Here is a 26,351-nt window from a genome sequence, read left to right on the forward strand (position 1 = left end):
TTAAGAAGCAATATATTATCCCAAAGAATTTTTAACTGCTGTGACAACACCTGGGTGTCCTGTGCACTGAATCACTTCATGATTCAATAAACATTTGCTGTCAGGGTGAGCATCTGTTTTTTTCTGTTTTACTCAAATATATCACAGGGGCAGATCTTCCAAACTGTGGGCATTGATTGGTGGTGGAACTGCTTCTCACAGAGGATGAGACTCTACATAGCATGATGCAGGGTGAGCGCTACATGGATTTAATTTTGTGTCCTGGAAACTGAATCACCAGGTCACTGTATAAAGGAGCTTGACTGCAAAATAGAAACTCATAGCTTGGTATTAATTGTTAACAATTATTTAAAAAATTAATGTGGAAGTCATCCTAATTTTTCATGTATAAAATTATGATGACTTCCACATTAATTTTTATTGTTTTCATAAAACTTTATTTAACAGTGGTTAGGCATTCCTGCTGAGCCAACCTGGCAGTACAGTTAATGGGATAAAGTATGTCAAGTGCTGAGGATATTTAGTGTCTGATATTTAAGGAAGCAGACAAGAAATGGTGGTTCTTGGAGTTCCCGTTGTGGCGCAGTGGTTAACGAATCCGACTAGGAACCATGAAGTTGCGGGTTCGGTCCCTGCCCTTGCTCAGTGGGTTAACGATCCAGCGTTGCTGTGAGCTGTGGTGTAGGTTGCAGACTCGGCTCGGATCCCGCGTTGCTGTGGCTCTGGCGTAGGTCGGTGGCTACAGCTCCAATTCAACCCCTAGCCTGGGAACCTCCATATGCCGCGGGAGCGGCCCAAGAAATAGCAACAACAACAACAACAACAACAACAAAAAGACAAAAAGACAAAAAAAAAAAGAAATGGTGGTTCTCATTTTTTTCCCATGGGAAACATTATAATTTTTCCAAAAGATAAAAGCATTTTGGAAAAACTGATTTTTTTTTTTCAAAAGAGGAATGAAAATGGTCTGAGAGCCATGGCCAGTCTGATTATCTAGGAATGATAGTATCCATGAAGTTCATATCCAGATATTCACTGACTGTCGTTTTTTTTTTTTCTTTTTCTTTTTCTTTTTAGGGCTGCACCTGCAGCACACGGAAGTTTCCAGGCTAGGGGTGGAATTGGAGCTGCAGCTACAGGCCTACCTCACAGCCACAGCAACGCCAGATCTGAATCTGCCACCTACACCACCACTCACAGCAACGCTGGATCCTTAACCCATTGATCTAGCCCAGGTATTGAACCTGCATCCTCATGGATACTAGTCAGGTTCACAACAAGCTGAGCCGCAATGAGAACTTCTGACACTGTCATTTTGTTTGGCTTTCCCCTTTCTTGAATGACTAATAATATTAGCAATAACTACTGTAACTATTGTTATTATAAATATTATTACTAGTAGTAGTAGTGGCCGTAATTGTAGTTGGTATCCTTTTTTTTTTGCCTTTTGTCTTTTTGCCATTTCTTGGGCTGCTCCCGCGGCATGTGGAGGTTCCCAGGCTAAGGGTCTAATTGGAGCTGTAGCCGCCAGCCTACACCAGAGCCACAGCAACACGGAATCCGAGCCCTGTCTGCGACCTGCACCACAACTCACGGCAGTGCCAGATCCTTAACCCACTGATCAAGGCCAAGGATCGAACCCGAAACCTCATGGTTCCTAGTCGGATTTGCTAACCACTGTGCCACGACGGGAACTCCTGTAGTTGGTATCCTTTATTTCTGCTTGCCCAGTACCCCAGCCCCCTGCTTTTGATAACATCTAGATTATCCTTTGGAGAATTGCCCCTTCCCCTTGGCTTTGGTCTTGGTTGGGATGTCAGAGTGTACACTCTCCTTCAGAGGGTGACTCAAGGAGTGGAGCTGATGCATCCTCAAGGCAACACCTTGAAGATACCATCCAGGGATTCCTATGACATCCCTGGAGGCTTTCCTATCTCCTGCTTCCTGGTTCCTGCCAATGCTCTGCCATTCAGCTTCTCCTTTGATTCTCTCAACTGTTTCAGAGCCACTCAATATATTTTCTTTTCTTTTCTCATAAGTTAGCCAGAGCTGATTTACTTTGCTTAGAATCAAAAATCCCTAAATAATAAGGTACTATTAATAAGAGCAGCTCTGATTGTAGCTGCCATTAGTTTCTTTTTCTTTTTTTCTTTTTATGGCCACATGTGTGGCATATGGAAGTTCCCAGGCTAGGAGTTGAATCAGAGCTGCAGCTACAGGCCTGTGCCACAGCAGCGCCAGATCTGAGCCACAGCTATGACCTACACCATAGCTTAGGGTGACACCAGTTCCTTAACCCACTGAACGAGGCCAAGGATCAAACCTGCATCCTCATGGACACTATGTCAGGTTCTTATTAATTTGCCAAGCCACAACGGGAACTCCCATTATTTTCTTTTTTTAGTTTTTAAATTAAATTATTGTTGATTTATATTGTTATGTTACTTTCTGTTTTACAGCAAAGTGACTTAGTTATGCACATATATACATTCTTTTTAAAAATATCCCTTTCCAATCATTGTCATTATTTTCAAAATCATTGTAGTAATATCTACTATTTACTTGCAATGTATCATGTTCTGGGCAGTATTCAAAGCATTATCTCCTAACAGTTCTGTGTGAGGTAGCGGAAGTACACTCGTATCACCCCATTCTGTGGGTGAGAAAACTATAGGTTGGAGAGAGCAGGTCCTTTGCCCAAGCAGTGCAAGCAGTGCTGGCAACTGCAGCATCTCCAACTCTGGCACCAACACTCTTTTTATTTTGTCTTTTCTAGGGCTGCTCCCGGGGCATATGGAGCTTCCCAGGCTAGGGGTCTAATTGGAGCTGTAGCTGCCGGCTTACACCAGAGCCACAGCAACGCCAGATCCAAGCCGTGTCTGCCACCTACACCACAGCTCACAGTAATGCCAGATCCTTAACCCACTGAGCAAGGGAAGGGACCGAACCCACAACCTCATGGTTCCTAGTCGGATTCGTTAACCACTGAGCCACGACGGGAACACCAATACTCTTGATCACCTTTTCTATTATGTGACTCAGACAGGCTGTGCCTGGCAACGTGCTCCTCCTTTTACATCAATTACCGCTTAATTTTCACAAAAACAGTCATGTCTCAGGATGGGTTCTGGATGTAGCCATGCTGATGAGGGAACAGGGGCTCAGACGGTTAAATGTATTGCACAAGGTCACTCAGCTACTAACATTCCAGGGTAAAGCCATCCAGTGAGAAAGGTCTGAGCCTGTCAGGAGGCAGCTGAAGCAACGGGCCAGATCTGTCCAGACTTAACCTCATCCATCCTTAACAGAACAAAAGAACCTTTAAAAGATGCCGAGAACCAGGCTGCCTTTGGAGGATCCCCAGGAGACTTCAGTGGAAAGGGAAAACTTCCTTGTACCGAGATAACTTTGAAACCTTCATCTCTAGGCCATTTTTTTTTTCTCCTCTCTCCTTTGAAATTCCAGGCCTGATTAGATCATGCTCTGGGCTCAAGTCGGCCAAGGGCCATGGTTTAAATCACTGTGATCCTGATGACCTTACAAGAACATCTTAAAAGGATAAATCTATTTGTTTTACACTGAGATAATGGAAAATAAAGCAGCCGCTGCCCTCTCCAGGAGACCTTGCCTGCCAAGTTGGTTTTCGTAACATACTTTTACAGTTGATTTATCTTCTCCGAAAAATGAGATTTAAGAACTAAAAAAAATAAAATACAATAACGAAGCCCTCAGTGGTGCTTGTGCCAAAACCAGTGGTGAACGCCAAGAATATCATCCTAGACCCTGTTACCAGGATCGGCAGGTTGATGTGTATCCACACATGAGAACAAAAGCCCCCAATTCCACTGAGTCTGGGGAGCCTTTTGCTGGCTGCATTTCCAGGGCTGTGTCAGGAAATGAATGATGTGTAGCAGGCGCTCGTGTGCTGCTGTTTGGCCTCCACCGCCAATGTCAAATCCCACCAGCATTTGATGTCCCAGTCCCAAGCTCCTAGGTCTAGTGGGGTTGAAACTTTGAAATTTGTGCCCAGAAGGTAGTTTGGGCCATGTTGAGAGGATTATCTGGCTGGGATGATTTTTCAAGAGGCTGCCGAGAGGGATGGTGTGGCGCATAATCGAGATGATGGTAGGAGGATTAGCAATGTCTGCTTTGCCTTTTGTAGCAGGTGCTTCTAGACCAAACCAACTTTTTCATAACTTTCAGAAGCATGGAAGGGTGAGATTAGCATTGACTTCATGTCTCTGTGCCTCAGTTCTTCTTCTGCAAAATGGGGGAGATCAGAGGGTTACCCCAGGGTAATGCATGCACAGGAGCTGGCAGACAGTGAGTGGCCCATAAATGGTAGAAGCTTATTATTGTTACTCCACTGCCAGCGGCTTCCAAGCTAAATCACTTCAGGCTCTCATGTGGCTTCGGATCTGCTTCATGAATTTATGGCCTACTTAGATTATCTCTAAATCCCTTCCCGTGCTCATAGTCTATTACACAAGTTCATTCCCCTCATTTTTTAGGTGGAAAAACACCCAGAGGGGTTAAGTGATTTGTTCAAAGTCACACAATTAGCAAATCTGACACTGCTGCTCTATTTACATATCAGTTATATATTGCTGCACAACAAATGTGCAAAACATAGTATAACTACTCCAAAACATTGTTTCTTCAAACAGTGAGCCTGTATTATCTCACTCAGTTTCTATGGGTCAGGGATATGGGAGAGGCTTAGGTGGATGGTTCTGGCTCAGAGTCTCTCTTGAGGTTGCAGTTGAGGTGTCCAGCAGGACCATCAACCAAAGGCTTGGTTGGGCTGGAGAATCTGCTTGCAAACTTCCTTACCTGGCTGTGGGCAAGAGGCCTCCGTTCCTGGCCGTGTAAGGCCCTCCACAGGGCTGCTTGGGATATGACTTGCTCCTGTGCACGTGATCCAAGTGCAGATGGCTCAGCAGTGTCCTTTATGATCTAATCTCGGAAGTGAAGTACCATCACTTTTCCCATATGCTGTTGACCACACAGACCAACTGGGGCACGCAGCGGAAGGGGACATAAGGGCATGCCTGCCGGCAGGCGGAAATCATCAGACACCATCCTGGAAACTGACTACTGTTTAAGACTGGCTCCTACATAGGCCTTAAGGACAAAAGTCCTTAACCTGGTCCGCAGGGACCTGCTTACCTCACCAGTCTCCGTTCACTGTCACTCTCTGGGCTCCATTTCACACTGGTCTTTGGTCAGTTTCTTGCATGTACCATGTTCCTTCCCAGTTTGCCTTTACAAAGGTTGCTCCCTCCCCATGGAAAATTGATGTGTCACTTTCTGTCATCACTTCCTCTTCGCCCTGTAAAGCTCAGCTTCACCAGCACGTCCTTCAGGAGCCTTGCCTGATCTGCTACACTAGGTCTGGTCTTCTGGTCCCATGCACCAGATTGGTAATGATTGAGTGAGTTGTCAATGAATTAATTAGTTACTAATTAATACTTAGAGGAATAAACGGTTTGACTTGCACTCTCTAAGTCCCCAGCAGGAGCACAGAACTTAGGTTTTTTTCACTCAGAATCTTGGGTTCATTCTCTTCATCACCACGTTTTAGTCCCTATTCTTAGAGGGGAGAAAAACAGCCATTATTGTACCTTGTCCTTCTCCAAGGCTCTTTTCATTAGTTCTAAGTAAAGGATCATGCTGATTTTTCCAGACTGATCATCTAGCCCCTATTTTTGCTTCCAGGCCCCCTACATTAACCACAAGTACATTTCCTAACAGTACATTAATCCCTCATCAGTTTGATTCTTATTTGTGAGCAAGTAGTTTTAAGAGTTACCGGCAACCCTGTTTGTTATAGATTTTCTTTGGAGATCAAGTCCTGCTGCTAGAATCCATTGGGAGGAAGAGCTGGAGAAGAGAATTTTCTTCTTTTTAAAGAGGATTGTGGTTTGGCACACTGGACGAGCCACTTGGAGCACAGCTCTTAGTCCCCTTTTTTCACTCAGCGTGCGTGCATGTGTGAGCACACACACACATACTCAGGCACACACACATACTCAGAGTCCTTTGATTTATTTGCTAGGATGACGTAAATGGAAATTACAGAATCCTGTGTGTGTGTGCGCGTGTGCGCACACACGTGTGCATTGGGAGGCAGTAGGGATGTTTCCGTTGAGCCTGAAATGGAATTCAGATATGTCTGTAGACGTGGTGGAGGCACCACACGGAGGTGATTTGCAGGACGGCGAAGAGGGGACGGGAGGACCCCGTGACGTCAGACACGGGCTGCATCTGAGTCCTATAGAAGGAAGGCTCCTAAGGAAAACGATCAGGAACTGTTTTACAACAGACTCTGGGACCCTTGGGGGCACAAGCAGGGCATTGTGGAGGTCTGGGTGACCCTGAGTAGGGGAAGGGGCCATCGCCTCACTTTGGAGTGGACCAGAACCTGCTGGAGGCCTGGCAGCCATGGGAGTAGTGGCAGGCGGCACCTTTGTGTGGACGTTGGCATTGAACGAGTGTCAGCAGCACTCAGAGGCCACATTGTGAGCTCTCAGGGAGCTTTAGATGCAGGCGACATGGGCAGGTGGGGTGGGGAAGAGAAAAACCCGGTGGCTGCAACCGGACACGTTGTGTCTGCCTCACTGATGGGTTTGTAATCACCTAGGGGACAGCCCCAGGGGACACCAGGACACAAGAGGCTGAGATCATCTCATGGGGGCTGATCATCCTATGGAAGAAAGAGCCAGTAATGTGTGGGAGTTGCTGTAATAGTGAACCGTATCTAGCCGAGGACCAGAGAGATGTGAGAAACTCAGATTTATATGGAATAAACCACTGAAGAGAGAGGCTAAGAGAGTCTTCAGAGGTCGTTTAGTCCAAGCTTCACGTTACTGAGGAGGAAGCGGAACCCAGAGAGAGAGACAAGTTTTCCGAAGGCAGACAGCTCAGATGGAGATCTGAGTTCTAGCCTTGCTGTCTCTTGGTACCTGAGGGAGTTTAGGGAATTTAGGTAGATCACTGATATTCCCCTGAGACCCCTGAGACTTGGAGGTGGACTGAGGCCAAGAGGCAAGCAGCCCTCTAGGTTGGGTGGCTCCTCTAGTGTGGCTGGAGGGACAGAAGAAAGCTGGTGTGCCGCAAATGTCTTCCCTGATGGCATATCCTGGACTCAGGAATGTCCTCCTTCAAGGTCATTCCTTTGGTCTGGAGGCTTGGGCTTAGCCAAGATGCTTTGTTGGAAGGATTGGGCTCCATAAATAAGCATGAAAAGTGGTTGGAGAAGGGGCCTGCAGAGAGGGCAAGTCTGGGTGAGGTCTGGGAGGGCAGGTCCATGGAGATGCAGGAAAGGTGAGCAGATGCTAAAATAGGGGAGGCCTGGAAATAAAGGACAATGATAAAAACAGGCCGCTTTCTATCTTAAGTGGAGACCCCGAGCCCATTTCCCATGCTCCCTAAGCGGGTTTCACATGGCCTGCTGTGCACCAGCTGTGTGCTAGAAAATCCCCTTGCCCTAGGGAAGTGGTGTCCTAGTCGGACCTCATGCTTAGACCCCTGAGCCTTGTTTCACTGAAAGTAAAGAGGAAAGGAGAGAGGAAAACAAAAACAAAAACAAAAAGAGAGAGAGAGAGAGCAGGGAGAGGAGGAGAGCAGAGGAGGGGAGATGTACCGAGACACAGAGAAGGAGCAGGCCTGAGCCATAAATTGCTTCCAGGGTGTAAGGAACCACAGACGCCCACTTTCAAGACCTTCTGAGGCCACTGTTTAATAGCATCCAGCCGTCTGGCCACAGATGGGCTTCTCACCTGACTCCCTCGAGCTCCCTGCCTCTAGAAACCAGCATGATTTATGGGCCCCTCTGGGCTCATGGCCAGACAGCCACCCCTCACCCAGCACATCCCTGCTGACCTCGAGTTGCCCTGCTTCTTGCACGTGGTCCAGCAGGTGGATTTGAATTTTAGTGACTGCAGACACCTGTGTTTTCCTCAGGCTCTTGCCGTGGTGATGGAGAACAGACCCAGGCCATACCCAGGAGGAAGAGCGCAATGCAGGAAATATGAGAGACAGACTTGTTGGAGGCCTGAAATACCACTGAAAAGTGTGGACGCTGTTAGATCTCATTAACTGTTTACATCTCCCTGGCTGCATTCCACTGGTCACCTGCCCAGAAATACAGTTGGAAACACAAACCTTAAATGAGGTCAGATTTTCCAATGAAATATGATAAGAAAAGGAGGGTCCAGAGCCAAATCACAGGTGAGTGGGCCCAGCTCACCAGAGGGACATTGATGAGGATCCCAGTGTCCCAGCGGCTCTGGGCCATCCTGACTTATGGCTGTCTTGAGGTTCTGGGAGTCCCGCTAAGAAGGACAAGGGGTAAAGCAGGTTTGCAGAGCCCAAGAGACGCATGCGCAGACTTGGATTTATGCCCCACCCCACCCCTGCCAGATCCCTCCCACCCTCTAAGTCCTTTGGAGAGTAGCATGCTTTCCTGGTGACAGTTCTGCTGCAGCTCATGGAAACTCAAGATTGGACGGTTAAGGCCCATGGAGAAGCCAGCAGTTCAGAGGGAAGAGAAGGCTTGGTCACAAGTCCTCCAGATGCAGCACAATTCAGTCCAAGCTGCTTAGTGAAGAGTAACCCTGTCATTCCCCAGGAGCATGGTTTGAAAAACCCTCTCAGTCAAGTCAAGCGAAGTCCTTGATGCCAGCTCTCGAGGGTCAGCAGTTCCCTGCACCTGCTGCTGCTTAGGCGGAAATAGTTCCTGCTAAAACCTTCACGACTCTCCTTTCGAGCCTATTGGAAGGACTTTTCCTCTGTCAACAGCCTTGCCTATGACTTTAGAGGAGGTAACTTCCACTCTCTTACATCGCTATTCTTCCAATTGTAGCACATAGACCAGCATCACTGACATCCTTGGGGTCGGTGGAATTATTTGGGTTCTTGTTAGAAATGCAGAATCTCAGGTCCCTGTCCCAATCCTACTGGATCAGAACAGTACCACATCAGGGGCTCAGCATTGGGCCTGGTTGCCTGCGGGTTGGATATTCAGAGGTGGCAGTCGTTAGGTTGGCTTTGGTAAGCAGCAGTCCAGCTTGTTGTATCCCGTGTCCTCTATCTCTCCTACTTTGGCCATTCTCTTCATGGGCTCATCATGCCCGGTGATGACAAATACTGGCTAATGTTAATTGGCTGAGTCTACTTGGATATTCAGTACCTTCTCATGGTGGATACTTTCTTGACCACCGTGATCACACTTTAGTCATTCTTGGTGCCCCCTCCTACATGCCCATCCACAGCCTCCAGTCATCCAGTCCTTTTTAACTCAGGCTCCTGATCAGCCAGTGAGGCCAGTTGCTACTGTCTGTATGTTCTTACTTCAGGCCACTTCTTCCACACAGAGCCGATGAAGCTCCACCTATTGGAAGCTCCTCCTAGTGGAAAGCCTTTTGCTCTGCTTTGTCCTTCAAGTCCACTCCCTCATGCCTGTAAGACACCCACCATCCAGTTTCAGCTTGTACTCACATTCTAAGATGTCCCATCTGGAAACCAAGCATGGGATTTTTCCTCTTTCAGCTAGTCGTATAGGGAATACCTCTAACTAGCTGGCCATAGGTGCAAGCTGAGAGAGTAGTCCTGGGGAGGGCGTGGGAGTCTGGGGTTCGTGCCCATGAAGCTTGATTGAGCCCTCTGGTTCTGTGCGAGATCCATTTGAGATGTGCCATTTCCATGTCAGAATGGCCTGCTGTGGGCCTGTGTGACTTTATGATTTGGAGGGTCTGATAGAACTCAGCTTGTGGTTACTTGATATACCAGAGTCAAATGTCCTGTGTCCACCAGGGCCCAGTAATACTCTAGAATATGTTCCTCAAAAAGCAGATGCTGCAGCTGACATGCCTTGGTCCAGACCTCAGAAGCTATGTTGGATTCTCCCCACTGGGGTTTGCTCTAAGATCCTACTATATCTTCTTCCACCACTGACACTTTCAACACCAGATGATCTGCCAGTTCCTATCCTCCAAATGGCAGAGCTACTTGTTTCCTGGCCTGGAATGACTGTAGATCCCTTTCTTGCTCCAGGCCACACACAAAACTGGCTACCTTTCCGATTTCCCAGTATATGGGCTGGAGTAGTATTCCTAGATGTGGGATGTACTGCCTTCAAACCCGCCCAAAGAGGCTGGATAGATATTGCACTTCATTCTTGGGGTACTTCATTCTAGGGGATGAAAAATGCAGCACATTGTCTTTTACTTTGGACAGTATTTCTTGGCATGTCCCTGATCTCTGGACGCCTGAAGACATTACCAATGTGCCATGTCCCTGCATCTTCCTAGGGTTCATCTCCTCCCATCTGAAGCGAGGTGCTTCACCGAGGCCTCCAGGGTGCTAGGCAGCTCTTACCCTCCCTGCTCTGCCATTGATGGGGTGGATCGGTGTGGTATTCATTCTGCAGGATGTCCAGATGGTCCATATTTCTTTTGACTATATTATGACAGCAGGAGAATTAACATAGACCTTGGACAGCACTGTAAATGCATGTGATTGTCTGTTCCAGGTGAATGTAAATTGTTCCTGATTCTTTTCCCTGATTGGGATAGAAAAGAACTCATTGGCTGCATACCATTTACCCAAGTCCATTAATCTGCTTTAGCAAAGGTCCCATGAATGGCATGATAGCCATTATTGGAGCTGCTTCTCAGTTGAGCATGTGTTAGTCTACAGTCATTCTACAGCATCCATCTGCTTTTTCCCAGGGAGCTGACTGGTGAATTAAATTAAGGTATGGAGATATGCAAAAGACCATTACAACTGCATCATTAAGATCCTTAGGAGTGGCGCTAATCACCACCATCCCCCAGGAATGTGATATTGTATTTCATTCATTCTCATGGGGGAACTGAAGTTTCAGAGGGGAAGACAGTTTCAGAGGCTCTTACTCAGCCTTTCTATCATGATGGGCCAAGGATCCCATATTCAACAGCTGAGTATGTCAATCCCAATTATATCTTTGGAGACCTGAAAAATGATCCCTGAATGGGTGATCCATGGGCCCACTGGACCCACTGTAAGCTGGCCTTTGTGCAGGACTGTTTGTTAACTTGTTCCATATGCCTTGAACAGATGGCCATGATGACATTTTGGGTCTCCAGATATTGATCTCATCTCAGAAGCTTTGTCCAAGAACCCTCCAAATGAATGGGTGTTTCTCTTTCCTCAGTCCCCAGTCATCTGAGTGAATGGTTATGGGTATTTCAAGGGAAATAGCAAAGGAATCACTATAGTATACACTTGCCATGGTGTTGTTCTGTACTTCCTTTAGGGCACCTATCCACTTCTGTAGCCAGTAGGTTCTGAGCATGAAAACTGACTCAGGTCCAAGAATTGAGCAAGGTTCATAACTTCCTATTGAGGTGACCACTCTCAGCCTTCTGCTCATCCATTCTTGCCGTTTTTGACTGTGTATATTAAGCAGTACCCTCTTGTCTGCTCATCTCATTTGTCTCTAGAGATACCATGTTCTACTAACCATAGCTACAACTCCTTGTGGGTCAAGCCCCCTTGGTTTCCCCTGTAATCTTGTTGGTTGTGATGGTAATTGTGGGCCCCCCTCATTTCTGGTGATTAATATCCATCACCTAGACTCTCTTGCTTGGAGGCCTCATCACTCCCATTGCTCTTAGTAAACCAAGTTCCATGACCTATTTCATATAGTCAACCCTAGCCTGTAGAGGAAAGCCACTGCTGGATGTCTTAGTAATGCTAATATTCAACCCATTGGCCTATGGTTTTTGGCCTTTGTTAATGGTGTGTTCTCTAGGTCCTTTGGTGGAACATAGTTTTTGATGGATTTCCTGTTCTGAACTAATATATCCAATTCAACATACCTATTTCCCTGAGCCATTTAATCCCACTGGTTTCCATAGTACCTCGGGCATTACCACTTGGTCAGCATGGGCTATTTTTTTTTTTTTCTCCGTGTTTCTAAGAGTTACCTCACAGCAAATCTGCCCATACCCTAGGGTTCTTGCAAAGGCATTACAAATGTGTTCATAAAGAGTACTTCCAAGTATGGAGTTCCTGTTGTGGCTCAGTGGGTTAAGAACCTGACATAGTATCCATGAAGATGCAGGTTCAATCCCTAGCCTCGCTCAGTGGGTTAAGGATCTGGCATGGCCATGAGCTGTGGCACAGATCATAGATGCAGCTCAGATCTGGTGCTGCTGTGGCTGTGGCATAGGCCAGTGGCTATAGCTCCAATTTGACCCCTAGCCTGGGAACTTCCATTTGCACTCCCCCCAAAAGGAAGAAGAAACACACACACACACAGAGTGCTCCCAAGTAGATGAATTTTGCTTATCCATTCTTTGGCTTATGTCCAGTACCCCTTGATCGAGCGCTCCAAATCCAGTCCCACAGGTATTCCCCTGGCTTGTGCTAGCACATGCTGCCTAATTCCTGCAGCTCCATTGGAGTTTGTTTCTTTTTTTCCTTATCAAACCCATCATGTTCTATTGGGATTATGCTGGAATTTAACCCTCTTTTCTGGCCTGAGAAGGATACCTGTGTTCTTGCAGTGGTGAAGCCTATGCTGTATCTTCCCACAAAGAACTCCTCCACAGGAAGGAGTTCTAGCTCTCAAGAAGGACAGGTGATACATCTCTGAAGGCTCAGAAGATTCAGGAACGTCAATAGAACCACAATCTTTTGAGTCTGAGATTTTTTTTCCAGGCAGGGCCCTGATCTTAGCAGAGTAGACCTTGCCTTGATGAAGCATTCCACTCTTTCTGATGCCTGGTAACTAAAAATATCAGAACCTGAATTTGCCTCTTAACTGTATCCGCCCTCCTACTGCAGAAGCTACCAAAGAGGACTACTGGCTTTCACACTTAGTGTTTAAATTTGTCAATTGCCCTAACTTCTCATTATCTCTCTGTAGAGCATTAAATCAACTTAGTAACCAGTTTTTTCCACTGTCCTTAAATGTGTTTTTCCTCCATAATGTGCAAAGGCCTGAATCTTCTGAATCAGGCATTCCCCTCCACCAGGCTGTTCTTCTAAGCAATCACCTGTGAAATTTTTAGCAACTGAGTTGCCACTTCGTGGCAGGAATTATCTATACCTCCAACACCATTTGGGATGGGACCTTCCTTGCCAGCTGTGTGACGAGTGATCTAGAACCCAAACCTCCTCTTATCACCTCTTCTTTTTGATCGCTCCTGGTACCAGTTGTGTTGGTTGATCCCTCTAAGAAGCAGACACCAAGCAGAGTTAGAAGTGCAGGACGGAATTCTTCGTGAAGAAGCCTCTGGGGGAGAGTCAGGGAGAGCCTTCAGATTCCTCCGCGGGCCTGACCTGGTGAGAAGTAAGGGGGTGCCACAGGGGGATGAGGTAGTAGAGCCTCAGGTAGATACAGCATTCAGGACTTCCTGGTCAGCGTGGTGGGAAGCACCAGTGCAAATATTCCCTATAGAGGAGTCCTGCATTGGGTACCCCCACACACTCACCACCTGGGAATAATGTGGCTTTCTGTTCAAACACAACAGTGAGGTCATTTCTGGGTAGGCTTCAGAGGGTCCACACACATCCTGAAATTGTAAGCAAAAATCAGTATGTCTGCATTTTTTTAGGGTGCACCGAATTTCACGAAATTTTCAAAGAATTCCCTGATGCCCCAAAGGTAAGGTGACATCGGTGTGAATTCATTGGCTCATCCCCACCTGTCTCCTGGCCCCTTTCATATTTCTTCCTTTTATTTATTTTACTGTTGGATGTACTTTTTTCCCCCTCATTTTTAAATTATAGTTGCTTTACAATGTTGTGTCTTTTTTAAAAAAAAAATTATCAGTGTAGAGTTGACTTGAGGTTGTATTGGTTGCAGGTGTACAGCAGAGTCAGTCAGTCTTGCACATGCATATATCCATTCTTTTCCCCATATAGGTAATGACAAACGATTGAGTAGATTTTCCTCTTGCCTTTTTTCTAAGGAGTTGGTTATGTATTTGTGTGTAGGCTACACTGGCCTCTTTGTGTTCCTCAGGCACCCTCAGCTCATCGCAGCTCAGGGCCTTGGCATTGGCTGTTCCCTCTGCCTGTTCTTTCCTCTCATGCTCTCATGGCATTTTATTCTAGGTTTCAGCTTAAATGTCATCTTCTCAGAGAGGCCTGCTCTCATTCCACAGACTAAGCACCTTCCTTTGTCACTACTATCATACTCCTCTGTTTCCTTTCCAGCATGGCACTGGAATGTCCCATCTGACATTCTCTGCTTTGTTTGTTTGTCATGTGTCTTTTCCCAGTAGGATGTAAGCTCCTTGAAAACAGAAGTCCTTCTGTCCTATTCACCGTGCTTTCCCCATAGCCTAGAATGTGCCTGAGACAGAGCAGACACCCAAAATGTTTCCTTAAAGAACAAATGCTTGTCTTCTCTGTCCATGGAAAGTAGTTTCCTACCTGTCCCTTTTTTACTTTTTTGGTAGCTACTTGATAGCACTATAAAATATTGATATAATTATTAATACTCCAGACGTACAGAAATATTCCAGGCAATAACAGATCCCTGTGTACTAGTCTCAAAGACAGACCGATGTTAACATGTGGCTTCCGTTGCTTTGATTTCTCATTCTCTTGTTTTATATTTTAGCTGATGTTTCATGTCTCATGTTTTATAACATCCTTGCTTTTCAGTAGTGACTTCTTTCTGCATATGCTCTAATAGTTTAGCAATATGTGTTTGTATTCACAGACAACATATGCTGTTTTTGATTGAAGTATAGTTGGTTTACAATGTTGTGTTAGTTTTAGCTGTATAGCAAGGTGATCCAGATATATATATGTCTGTATATGTGTATATATCTGTATCTGTATATATATATATATATATATATATATACACATATATCTATCTGTATCTATACACACACACACATTCTATTTTTGGGTTCTTTTCCATTATAGGTTATTACAACATATTGAATATAGTTCTCTGTGATATATCCTAAAGCCTTGTTGTTTATATATTTTTATATGTAGTAGTGTGTGTCTGTTAATCCTGTACTCCTAATTTATCCCTGCCCCACCTTCCCCTTTGGTAACCATACGTTTGTCTTCTATGTATGTGAGTCTATTTCTGTTTTGTAAATAAGTTCATTTGTGTTATTTTTTAGATTCCATATATAAGTGATATCATATAATATTTGTCTTTGACTGACATCACCTAGTTTGATAATCTCTAGGTTCATCCATGTTGCTGCAAATGGCATTATTTCACTCTTTTTATGGCTGAGTAATATTCCATTGTATAGATGTACCACATCTTCTTTATCCAATCCTCTGTTGATGGACATTTAGCTTGCTTTCATATCTTGGCTGTTGTAAATAGTACAGCTCTGAATATTGGTGTGTAGCTATCTTTTCAAATTAGAGTTTTTTCAGGATATACACCCAAGAGTGGGATTGCTGGATCATATAGTAGCTCTATTTTTGTTTTTTTAAGGAACCTCATACTATTCTCCATAGTGGTTGTACCAATTACATTCCCACAAGCAGTGTAGAAGGGTTCCTTTTTCTCCCATACCCTCTCCAGCATTTATTGTTTATAGACTTTTTGACGATGGCCATTCTGACTGCTGCGAGTTGATACCTCATTGTAGTTTTGATTTGCATTTCTCTAATAATTAGCAATGATGAGCGTCTTTTCATGTGCCTGTTGGCCGTCTGTACAACATATACTATTTTTATGTGTCCCAAGATTTTATATACATGCATGCATAGCATATATATATATATAGGTAATTTGGATCTATTTAAGTAACATGATTTAACACTGTTGTTGAGCCACAGAATTAACTCTGAGCTATCCTACTTTGGACTTATTGTGATACAAGGTAATGTGGTTCTTTATGGTTTAAGCCACATGAATTGGGTTTGTTGTCATATGGTCGGAAGCTTCTTTCAGTTAGGCTGTGACTCCCTAACAGTTTTCATTTGGATGCAGGTTTACCAAGTGTGTAGACAGTTTTAGTTTCTCCTCTACTCCAGATCACCCAGTTCAGAAATCTTTTGTATTAGTAATTTACTTCTGTTTAACAAATTTAGTATCTTAAAACAACATAGTTTATTATCTTGCCTAGTTTCTGAGGATCAGGAATCTGGGAGTAGCTTAGCTAGGTACTTCTGAGAGGGATTGGGTGGGGGTTGGGGGGGAGAGAGACCGACATGCCCAGCACAGCCCCACACACCCGCCAGCATCCACAAGGTCATCAACTGGAGTTGCCTTTGACTGCTGCTCACCTTTATCCTCAATACACCATCATCACTGATCCCATCCTTTTCTTTTCTTTTTTCTTTTTATGGCCGTACCCATGGCATGTGCAAGTTCTGGGCCAGGGGTTGAATCTCAGCTACAGCTGCAACCCGCATCACAGCTATGGCACCGCCAAATCCTTAACCCACTGCATTGAGCTGGGGATTGAACCAGCACCTCTGCAGTGACCCAAGCTGCTGCAGTCAGATTCTTAACCCACTGCACCACAGTGGGCACTCCTGATCCCATCCTTTTACACCTCCCTTGTGCCTCTCAGATCAAGCCCCCTCTCTCCATCCTGTTGGATGCTGGATGTAGTCAGAGAGAGCAAGTCTGAGGCACACATCTGATCCAGTCACTGGCCCTCAAGTTCTTTCCCATGACCCTTCACAACAAAGAGCATGGTTTTCAAGGCCTGCTGCAGCTCTAGCCTCAGTACGTGGTCCTCCTCATCTATTGTCCTCTCTTCTGTCCCCTCCTTCTGGGTTTCTTTAGATCTGAAGTTCAGTGTCACTTCCTCAGGGAAACTTTTCTGACCTTCAAACCAGATTGGACCCCCTGGTTAATTGCTTCTGAAATGTTCTGTCCTCACTCATGGCGCGATCACACATGCCCAATGTTTCAGGGCCGTCTGGTCTGCAAATCTACGAGGTGAGGGACCATACAGGTTTTGTTCACAGCCATATTCCAAAGACTTGAGATGATGTCTGGCACATAGCAGACATGCCATATATCATATTGAATGAGTGAATGGATGCTTTTTACTTTGCTTTCTGCTTTCCTTCCTTCCGTAGACGGAGACAAGTTACTTTATATACAATCCTATTTATCCCACTGAACAATGTGGCAAGATTGAACCAGACATTCAATGCAAGGACTTTCCAGGGGATTTTGTGGATCCTGTGACAGACTTGCTCCTTAAACAGACTTTAAGCCTTTTCTTGACCAGACCCTGCCCTTGGGTATAGTCCTCAAGAGCAAGAATCCTGCTAAGTCAGGTTAGTGAGAATCTCCTGCTATCTGATATCTGATCACCGTGGATAGCTGACTCAATTCCTTATCCTTCACCCTCTCCTGGCTGATATCCGATCACCCTAACAGTCTTCAGGAAGAATCCCGTTCAGTCGGATCAGCGAGAATCCCCCCTTACTCCTAATGTTTCCTCTTAGTAATTAGTAATTTCCCATCTGCTGACACCCACCCTGCTCCTGGGTGACAAATCCCCACTTTTCCTTGTTGTATTTAGAATTGAGCCTGATCTCTTTCCCTTCCTGCAAAAACCCATTACAGGAGTCCCTTGAATAAAGTCTTCCCTAGCATCTTTAACAGATGTCAGAATAATTTTTTTCTCTAGCACCTGGGCAGGGTCCATGCAGGACAGGCCTCTCAGTTTGTCTTTGAACAAATGCGCACTCTACGCCAGGCCTCCAGCTGGAAGCATAAATGTATAAGGCAATGTATTTTTCAGACACGTATTGGCTTCAAATCAATATAGGAATATAATCTAACTTACATCACCAGATCTGAGGAAAATGGTACTTATTTAGTTTCATTTCAAAATGAAACACTAATATTAGATAGAGATGTTCATAGGTAGTTATAATAGTAGTCAACACTGATTGAGCTACCATTATGTATGCCAGCCTCATTTTAATTTCACTGGAATTATAAAGTAGCTATTACCTCCCTTTTACAGATGGGAAACTGAGGCTCAGAAGGGTCAATGCACCGAGGCCATGTTCATATAGCCGGTAGATAATAGAGCCTTGATCCCCCTGGGGCATATGCCTTTTCAGTGCCATGGTACCCTGTTGCCTTAGCCTACGTTTTGGTCCTTTCTCCATCCAAACTGACTCAACTGCATCTAACGCTTCTGCTCGTCACTTGGATTGAGGTCGCAGTTTTCACTAGTCTTCTTTGTAAAGCTCTGCAATTCCCTTGCCGAGCAGACATGTTGCTTTAAATGGAAGTTTATAAATATACATATGAAAGTCAAGAATAGGTTTCCCGAGTGATTCAGGAACGTGCTGACTATGAAGGAGGGAAACTCTCTGCTTTCAGCAATTGCCATGAAGTGTGACATAGAGCAAGAAGAATGTTGTGACATAGAGCCAAAGAAAGAACCACAGACTCACCTACCCCTCGCCTGGCTCCCCGGGGGGAGGGAGTGGCGCTGAGCCAGCTTGGAGGTAGAACATTTTTGCCCAGTGTGTAGGTGAATAGCCGAGATTCACTGGGGCTGGGGACTTCCATGGTGGGCCAGTTAGAGCAGGCTCTGGTGGAAGGGCCCCTTGTCTTTTCCACAGACCTGCCCTTCTCCACCTCTAGCCCTGGTTGACTTGAACTGTGTGTTTCATGCAGCTGATGGAAATCCAACTTAATCCCAGCAGTCTGGGATGCTCTCTCAGGCTTGCAGCCTGTCCCACCCCAGCTCTTTCTCCTGGCTTGCCCTCTCTCTGGTCACTGCTCAGCTGCTGAGCTGAAAATATTACAGTGTGGAGACTGGGGAGCTGCTGGCATTCATGAGACAGCCTTCCTGCCTTCCCGCCTTCTTTCTGTGTATTTGCATGCAGTCAGGCTCCCCGTGGCACTGAAAAGGATACAGGTTTTGTTAGCGTGCCTCATCCTTCTATGTGAAAATTAGTGGGGATTGTGACTTGTAATTAAATGGGTGGCCCAGCTCCATCCACTACAGGCAATTGTTGATTTCTGTGTGCCGATGAGAAGTAGATAATTCTTAATTCCAGGTATCATCTCTACTTCCCAGCATGACACTTGGCCTTCTTCACCCAGAGCCTTTCTAGTGATTTATTCCTCCCAGAAGTGGGTGGAGCAGGTGAGGGCAGGAGGCTGAGAGAACCCGAATAAAAATAGCTAATGTTCACTGGGTACTTAGTATACTTTAGGCACTTGTGAGCTCTTTACTCCAGTCTGAGGGAAGCAGGCACCATTATTCTTTCCACTTGATGAGAAAACTACAGCCGTCATAGGTGAAATAATCTGCTCAGGTGTACACAGGTGTCCAGCTAAGTTCAGCAGTGGGCAGTGTGATCCAGAACATGTGCTCTTAAGGCAAAAATAGAAAAAAAAAAAAAAGGGGGCGGAGTGTCCTCCAAATATCTGTTGTGAAGCTTATAACTTAGACTCAACAATCCTATGTACAAAACCACTTTCCCCAAACCCAACAAATATCTGGTGAACTTTTCAGTGTTAACTTTTGAAGATCAGTGTTTCCACAGAAGTTGGGAGTGTGCAGGTCCCTTTGAGACTTGGAAGAAGGTCATGGCTCCTTCTTACTCCAAAGAAGGTATGCAAAATTTGCATATCATTTCAAGAGCTTCAGAGGCCCTGTAAAAAGTTGGAACCTGGGCCAAGAATCCTGATTTAGAATAATAATACTAACCTCTATCAATATGAAAATTGAGTTAACTTTAATGGGAAGAGAGGAAGCTAAATTGTTTTGGAAAAACAAAATTTGTGTAGGGTTGTGTGACCTCAGGCAAACTGCTGACCTTTTCTCTAACGTTGCTTCCCTCTTCCTCTGCCAGCCCAGGTTTATTGTCAAGTTTAACAAGATAATGTCTAATCACTGCTTTCAGTTCCCCAGAGGAATATGTCCTGTTCCTTTTTTTTTTTTTTTTTTGTCTTTTTAGGGCTGTACCAGTGGCATGTGGAGGTTCCCAGGCTAGGGGTTGAATCAGAGCTGTAGCTGCCAGCCTACACCACAGCCACAGCAACTCGGGCTCTGAGCCATGTCTGTGACTTACACCACAGCTCATGGCAACGCCAGATCCTTAACCCACTGGGGCCAGGGATCGAACCCACGTCCTCATGGATACCTAGTTAGCTTTGTTAACCACTGAGCCACAGCAGGAACTCCTCCTGTCCCTTTTTGAGAATTCCTTTCCAGGTTCCATGGTCCTAGGACATTCGCAAACCCAGGATTAGGGACAACAAACTAGTAGAGACCAATTCGTCCTGTGAGCATTCCAGAAATAGATGTGTTTCCAGCCTCCTAAGCCTGGAGAAGCAATGACCTGGCACCAGAGACTTTAGGGAGCAGCCAGTCACATTCATCACCTGGGGCCCCACCCTGGTGGGAGTGTATTGCTGTAGGGAAGAGGCTGCTGTGTGTGTGTGTGTGTGTGTGTGTGTGTGCGCGCGCGTCAGGGTGAGTTTGTAAGGGTGAGGGGGGGGACAAAAGAAGAAGGAAGTGGTATTGAAACTGATAGCACTAATGGCTATAACCCAGCCTAAACCCAGATTGGGACTTGAATCCACAGTTTTACGTATTTATTTATTTTGTCTTTTTAGGGCCGCACATGGAGGTTCCCAGGCTAGGGGTCGAATCAGAGCTGTAGCTGCCGGCCTACACCACAGCCACAGCAACACCAGCTCTGAGCTACATCTGCAACCTACACCACAGCTCACGGCAATGCCAGATTCCCCAACCCCATGAGCAAGGCCAGGGATGGAACCTGTATCCTCATGGATGCTAGTCAGATTCATTTCCACTGAGCCACGATGGGACCTCCGAATCCACAATTTTAAATTAGAATCACTCACCCAGTGTCTGGACTTGCTGAGGTTCAGGTTCTTCAAGCCTCCGCACAGAATGAATTCAGTGAGAGACAAAGTGACAGGCAAGAAGTAGATTTATCAAGATAGGACGCTTGTGAGAGATGCAAGCAGGCAGGCAAGGAGGCTCTGCCCCAGGATCCAGTGGGCTACAGTCTTTTTCACTCAAGGGGAGTGGAAAAGACCACCTCTTCCTCTTTCTTGGCGTAGTAGCTCCTCCTTGGTATTCAGTCATAGGCTTATTCAAATCAGCAGAAGGGGGGTCCTTAAACTCCTGCCCAGGGTCCGAACCTGAATGCAGCCCTCACCAGATCCTGACCAATGACCTGAGGCATATCTCCAGCCTCCGCTAGTCCAGCCAGCCTGCCTGATGGCCCGTTTGAGCTGTTAACTTACGGTGATCTGAGCAGTGATTAACTTACAATGATCTCCCAAAGTCCCTGTTTCTCTTTCAGTCTATGGTTCCTTATCAGGGTTTGTACAACTACCTGTGCCTGCGCCATTCCTATCAGTGTTGTCAGCTGATGGGACAAACAGGTTCTGGAGAGGTTCTAATACTTGCAGTTATTTGGAAACTAAGTCACCTCCTCCCCACTCCCATCACCAAAGGACTAGGGCTGGTTGACCAGCAACTAGGGCTGGTTGACCTCTTCTAACCTCTGCCTCACCCCAGATGTGCTGCCTTTTGGCCTTTCCTCCCCCTTTTAAGGCTGCTCTTGGTGCTTATTTTAAATAAAGTTCACCTGGATAGAGAAGTGGAGGGTGAGAAAGAAGGCCCACATCATGGGATCTCTTGGGAGATAATACAGATGACGATTTATATTTACTGAGAATTTAGATTGAGCTAGACTATGGGCTTAGGGCCTTGTGAATATCTCATTCAATTCTTCAGTCTACAGTTAGGTCTGATGATTCCTTCCATTTTATAGATGAGAAAATTGAGATTCAGAGAGTGGTTGGTGAGTCAGGGATTTGACTGCTGTGTTCTTGGTCCCAGACTTGGCTGCCATGGGCCCCAGAAGGAGGGCTGGGATTCAGGAATTTCTCCCCAAGAGGAGCACCCGTGTCGGGGTTCCTGCCCATCCAATCTGTCCTGAGTCCCCGAGATTCTGTCTTCCCTAAGTTTCTCCCATCATTTTCCCCTTCAGCTGTCACTGCCTGCTGCTTACTCCAGGCCCTCATCAATAGTCCCAGCTGTTTTCTCTGTGTGCTGGCCTTGGCCTCCTCCGTCCTTCAGCCTGGACACCAGAGGGACGTTTCTTCCTAGGACTTTGCTTTGGGTGCAGCACCCCCTGCAGAGCACTCCTTTAACTGTAAAGTAAAATCCAAACACCGTGACCACATGTTTCTTTTCCTGTTTTCTGCCACATCAAACTACACATATTGTATATTCTTGAGTTGGCTTTTGTTCTGAGATATATATATATATATATATCAAAACTGTTTAAAGAGTTCCCTTTGTGGCTCAGCAAGTTAAGAATCCGACTAGTATCCATGAGGATGTGGGTTCTATCCTTGGCCCTTGTCAGTGGGTTAAAGGATCCAGGGTTGCTGTGAACTGCAGGTATAGGTCATAGATGCGGCTCAGATCTGGCGTTGCTGTGGCTGTGGTGTAGGCAGACAGCTACAGCTCTGATTCGACCCCTAGCCTGGGAACCTCCATATGCCACAGCAGGTGCAGCCCTAAAAAAAGCGCGCGCATGCGCGTGCACACACACACACACACACACACACACACACACACACACACAGAAGAAAGAAAAAAATTGATAAAAAATGTCAGCTATTATCTCGTAAAGCATCCTTCCGTCTCTCTTCAGCATGTCATTCGCTACCTCTAGACCTAGTCTGAACATCTTCACAACAGAGGCAGTGTCCTGTACGTTCTTTTCTCTCTGAGCCTGGTACCCTACCTGGCATATATGCAGGAGCTGTTTATGCTTCTTAACTCACATTAGTCCTGGGAAGATGAAGAATTTTCCCAGCAGCCTATAGAGGCAAAGGATAAGGCTTCCAAACTGTGACCACCTGGAGGAAAGGCTGAGTAGGAAGGAGCGCTTGAGGATACAGGTAGAGGGGGAGGAGGGTTGGCTGCTTTTCTCCTCCTAGCACCAGCGCGCCCCTCCCCTAAGGCCACGCTTTAAATCCGGCAGACTCTGGGTGCAAGTAAGGCAGGCAGTGGACCTCCCATCCCAGGCTTGGGTGGGAGTGAGAGGGTGTGGGGCTTTGGGCCTCACCTGAGCGCCCCGCCTACCTCCGGCTCCATTCTAGGTGCTGCCGTCGGCTCCCCTCCCCGAGCCGGGCCAGGGAGACCAGCCTGACCTGGACTGGAGCCTCCTTAGCGACAGCTTCCCTTCCAGCCGCAGCCCGGGGCCCTTCCGGCATTGCCACACCTCCCCGGGCTCCGCAAGGGTTAAGGCGGCAGCAGAGAGGAGAGGTTTGGGCTGACGTCGCTCTGGCTGAAGGTGGTTCCCCTCAGATGAGGATGGGAGAGCCTGGCGAGCTGAAACCCGAGCTCCCACTCAGCTGGGGCTTGGGGAGGTCCGTGTAAGCGCCGCTGGCTTCCCTCGGTCCCTCCCCAGCAGTCACTCGGGGCACCGCCGTGGGACGATGGAGCTGGGCTGGTGGCCGCAGCTGGGGCTCACTTTCCTGCAGCTCCTTCTCATCTCGTCCTTGCCAAGAGGTACTGTGAGTAGCATTCAGGACCCCCCAGGAGGGGACTTTTCCCTCCTGGGCTTGGTAGGGGGCAGGGCTGGGGCGTCCCAAGAGGTGGTGCTGGAGTGGATGTGGGTGGGGGTTGGGGGGAGGGCTGCTTCCAGTGATAATCTTGGGGGCTTGGCTGGTGATGCTGGAGTGTCTGTTTCTCCCTGAGAATGTGACACCCTTCTCGTTCATCCCAACTTGTGGGACTGAACTGCTTCAGGAGGGGTACCAGCTTCAGCTTTATTTGTGGGGCTTTTTTTTAGTCTTTAAAAAAAAAAAAAACACAAAACAGCCTCCGGGAATCCACCCAGTCTGAGGCACCCTCTCTGACTTGCAAAAGCTAAATTTCCCCCTGGAAAAAGCCCCCTCAGAGGTGAGTGGGAAGGAGAGAGGTGAACAAGAGCAGGGCTTGCAGCAAGGGTGCCTTCTGGGGAATCTTGCTTGATGAAATCTTACAGTTACAACCCTTCAGAACAGATCCCCAGCAAGGCGGATGTACTCACCCAGCGTATATACACTTCCTTCCCGATAAGAATGAGAAAGAAGCAGCAGCAGCCAAGGTGAAGAGTGCAAGTTGTTTCTGGGGACACACAGTGTTTGTTTAGAAAGAGCTGTGGCTTCATTGTTTTTCACATGTCATTTTCTGAGCCACAAACCCCATGTCAAATGGGCTCCTGGGGCAAATGAGGTTGAGAGGAGACACAGACCCAGCTGTGGGTAGAAGCAAGGGGAGGGCAGGTTTGTCCTGTAATTGCTCCCGGGGCGAGTGGGAAAGGAGGGCTGCTTAGGAGCTTCTGTCCTTAGATGGCTGGAGAGGCGAGGTGTCAGGGAGGTAAGGGGAAACCTCAGAAGGTCGGGGCAGGTGGAAATGTGCACACGCGATGAAACAGGGCAGCTTTGCGGAGGAGCAGAGAGAAGCTGAGCCTTTGCTACTTCCCTTCTGTGGGGGCTACCTGTCACCTGTGCTTGGCCTGAGAGGCAGATGCTCCGTTGCTGCCAGCAACTGGCAAGTTTCCAAGAGTAAAACCTAGGAAATGGGGTGGTGGGGGCGTACACTGCAGTCACCTACTGTGGAAGGGGAACTGGACCACCGGGGCACATCCCTTCATGACAAACAAAAAGCCAGGACACACGCAAAAACCCCATTTCGGTCAATACTTCCCATCTACCTGGAGCCTGCCAGCCGCACGTGAAATCTTCTTGGGTGATTTACCCTCAAGCTAGAGAGTATTTTATTTGAATTTGCCCTTGGTGGTATCTGAAGCAGCCCAAAGACAATTACGCAGGAAGAAGGAGCCCAGGAAGGGGTCTGACAATCCATAAACCCAGACACTTGCCTGGGGGGGGTCAGTTGGGGACTTTTCATTAAGACTCCTCCCTGCTTCATCTCTGGAGCCAAACTGCCAGGGCTTGGTGGCCCAAGTGCCACTCCAGAGGTGTCTGGTTCCTTCCAGAGCACCAGGGCTCCAGGTCTAGTGTCCCCATCCCTGCGTCAGCATCCTTTTTTATAACGTGGCAGGTGAGATGGCTCAAACGCATCAAAGTTAAAAACTGAAGCTCAGCTGCCCCATTTTTCTTGCCCAAGCTCTGAAAAACTGATTTATTCCTGACCTGAGGATCTCTTTTACCTTTTGCTGTGGAAAACCTTCAGGGGAGGGTGTGTGGTTTCTGGGCAACCAAGCTGCGGACTGAACGGGAGAGCAACTTCACGTGTCCAGCAAGGATATTTCATTGTGAATCGTGCGCATTTAGAGGGTAGACAGAGGGATGGAGTGGAGAAGGAAAATATTTCTTCAAGTCATGAGCGAGTCCACTCCCTGCTGGAATTCTCAATCTGGCCCCCATCAAGGAAAGCTTAGGAGCATATTTCCTCTAATTACTTTTCTAAAAAGAGCATTTGATGAAATATAAACATCCACTGGGATGGCATAGCAGACGCTTGTTGCTCATCGGCCTGGGACACGTGCTGGAGGATGAAAATCCAAACATCAGGCCAAGTGATAACCCAACATAAACAGCATATGAGGGGAGAAACCCAACTCCACTGACTTCACCAAATAGCAGTAGCTCTTGCCAGCAGGATTCTGCCTAAAAGGAACAACTCATTTAAAAGATGTGACTCTGGGGAATGAAACCTTAATATGAATAACTTACAAGTGCTGCTTCCAACAGACATTAACTGGTGGGGAATGAGCGTCAGGGCAACCGGGGAAGATAATTTGAAGCACAGATATTCAGTGGGCAGGAGCAGCCAGCTGAGAAATGGAATGTGGAAAGAAATCGAGGGGGAAGGAGTGGCAAGAAAAATTAGATGTTGGTTTATAATGGGATGTGTTAGCAAATTCCACAGAGCGAGCTATGAAAATTGGACCGTCTTGGCAGGAATGGGTTTTTGTGGGGACCATGAAGAGGGTGTTTTCCTGATATATATTCTGAGAAGTCCTAGCTCGTCCCAACAGGGAAATAATTTGATGGTGGGATCATGGGTTTGGGGAGCTGGGAGTGACTGTAGAGTTAGTTGAGGTATTCATTTAGTTGGAGTACCTCAAATTCAGAGGAAGATGAGGGTAAACCTCTGTGAGCATGTATGATGCGCCCAGTGTTTGAGTCAAAAGCAAGGGGTGCTATTATTCTCCCTGTTTTACACATAAGGTTTAGATAGGTTCTGTGACTGGTTCAGGCACACCCAGGCATGGTTCCTCACAACGTTTGATCTAGCAATTCCACTTCTGGGTATATGCACAAGATAAGTGAAAGCAGGAACCCAAGGAGATATGTGTATGCCAGT

At 46.7% G+C, this 26,351-nt stretch overlaps 1 protein-coding gene across 4 annotated transcripts in view; it reads left to right on the forward strand.

Annotated features, from left to right (window-relative positions):
• PAMR1 (peptidase domain containing associated with muscle regeneration 1) overlaps positions 1 to 26,351 on the forward strand; it is a 167,826-nt gene that overhangs the window by 67,933 nt on the left and 73,542 nt on the right. Inside the window, exon 1 of one of the 4 annotated variants that reach the window (XM_047775981.1) lies at positions 23,215 to 23,543. The exons of the other annotated variants lie outside the window; for them this stretch is intronic. Within the exon in view, the coding sequence (XP_047631937.1) occupies positions 23,471 to 23,543 (73 nt within the window). The 5' untranslated portion in view covers positions 23,215 to 23,470. Of the gene's footprint in view, positions 1 to 23,214; positions 23,544 to 26,351 lie in introns of those variants that run through there. 4 annotated transcript variants of the gene reach the window in all.

Source organism: Phacochoerus africanus, chromosome 4 (assembly GCF_016906955.1).
Source record: "Phacochoerus africanus isolate WHEZ1 chromosome 4, ROS_Pafr_v1, whole genome shotgun sequence".
Taxonomy (NCBI): domain Eukaryota; kingdom Metazoa; phylum Chordata; class Mammalia; order Artiodactyla; family Suidae; genus Phacochoerus; species Phacochoerus africanus.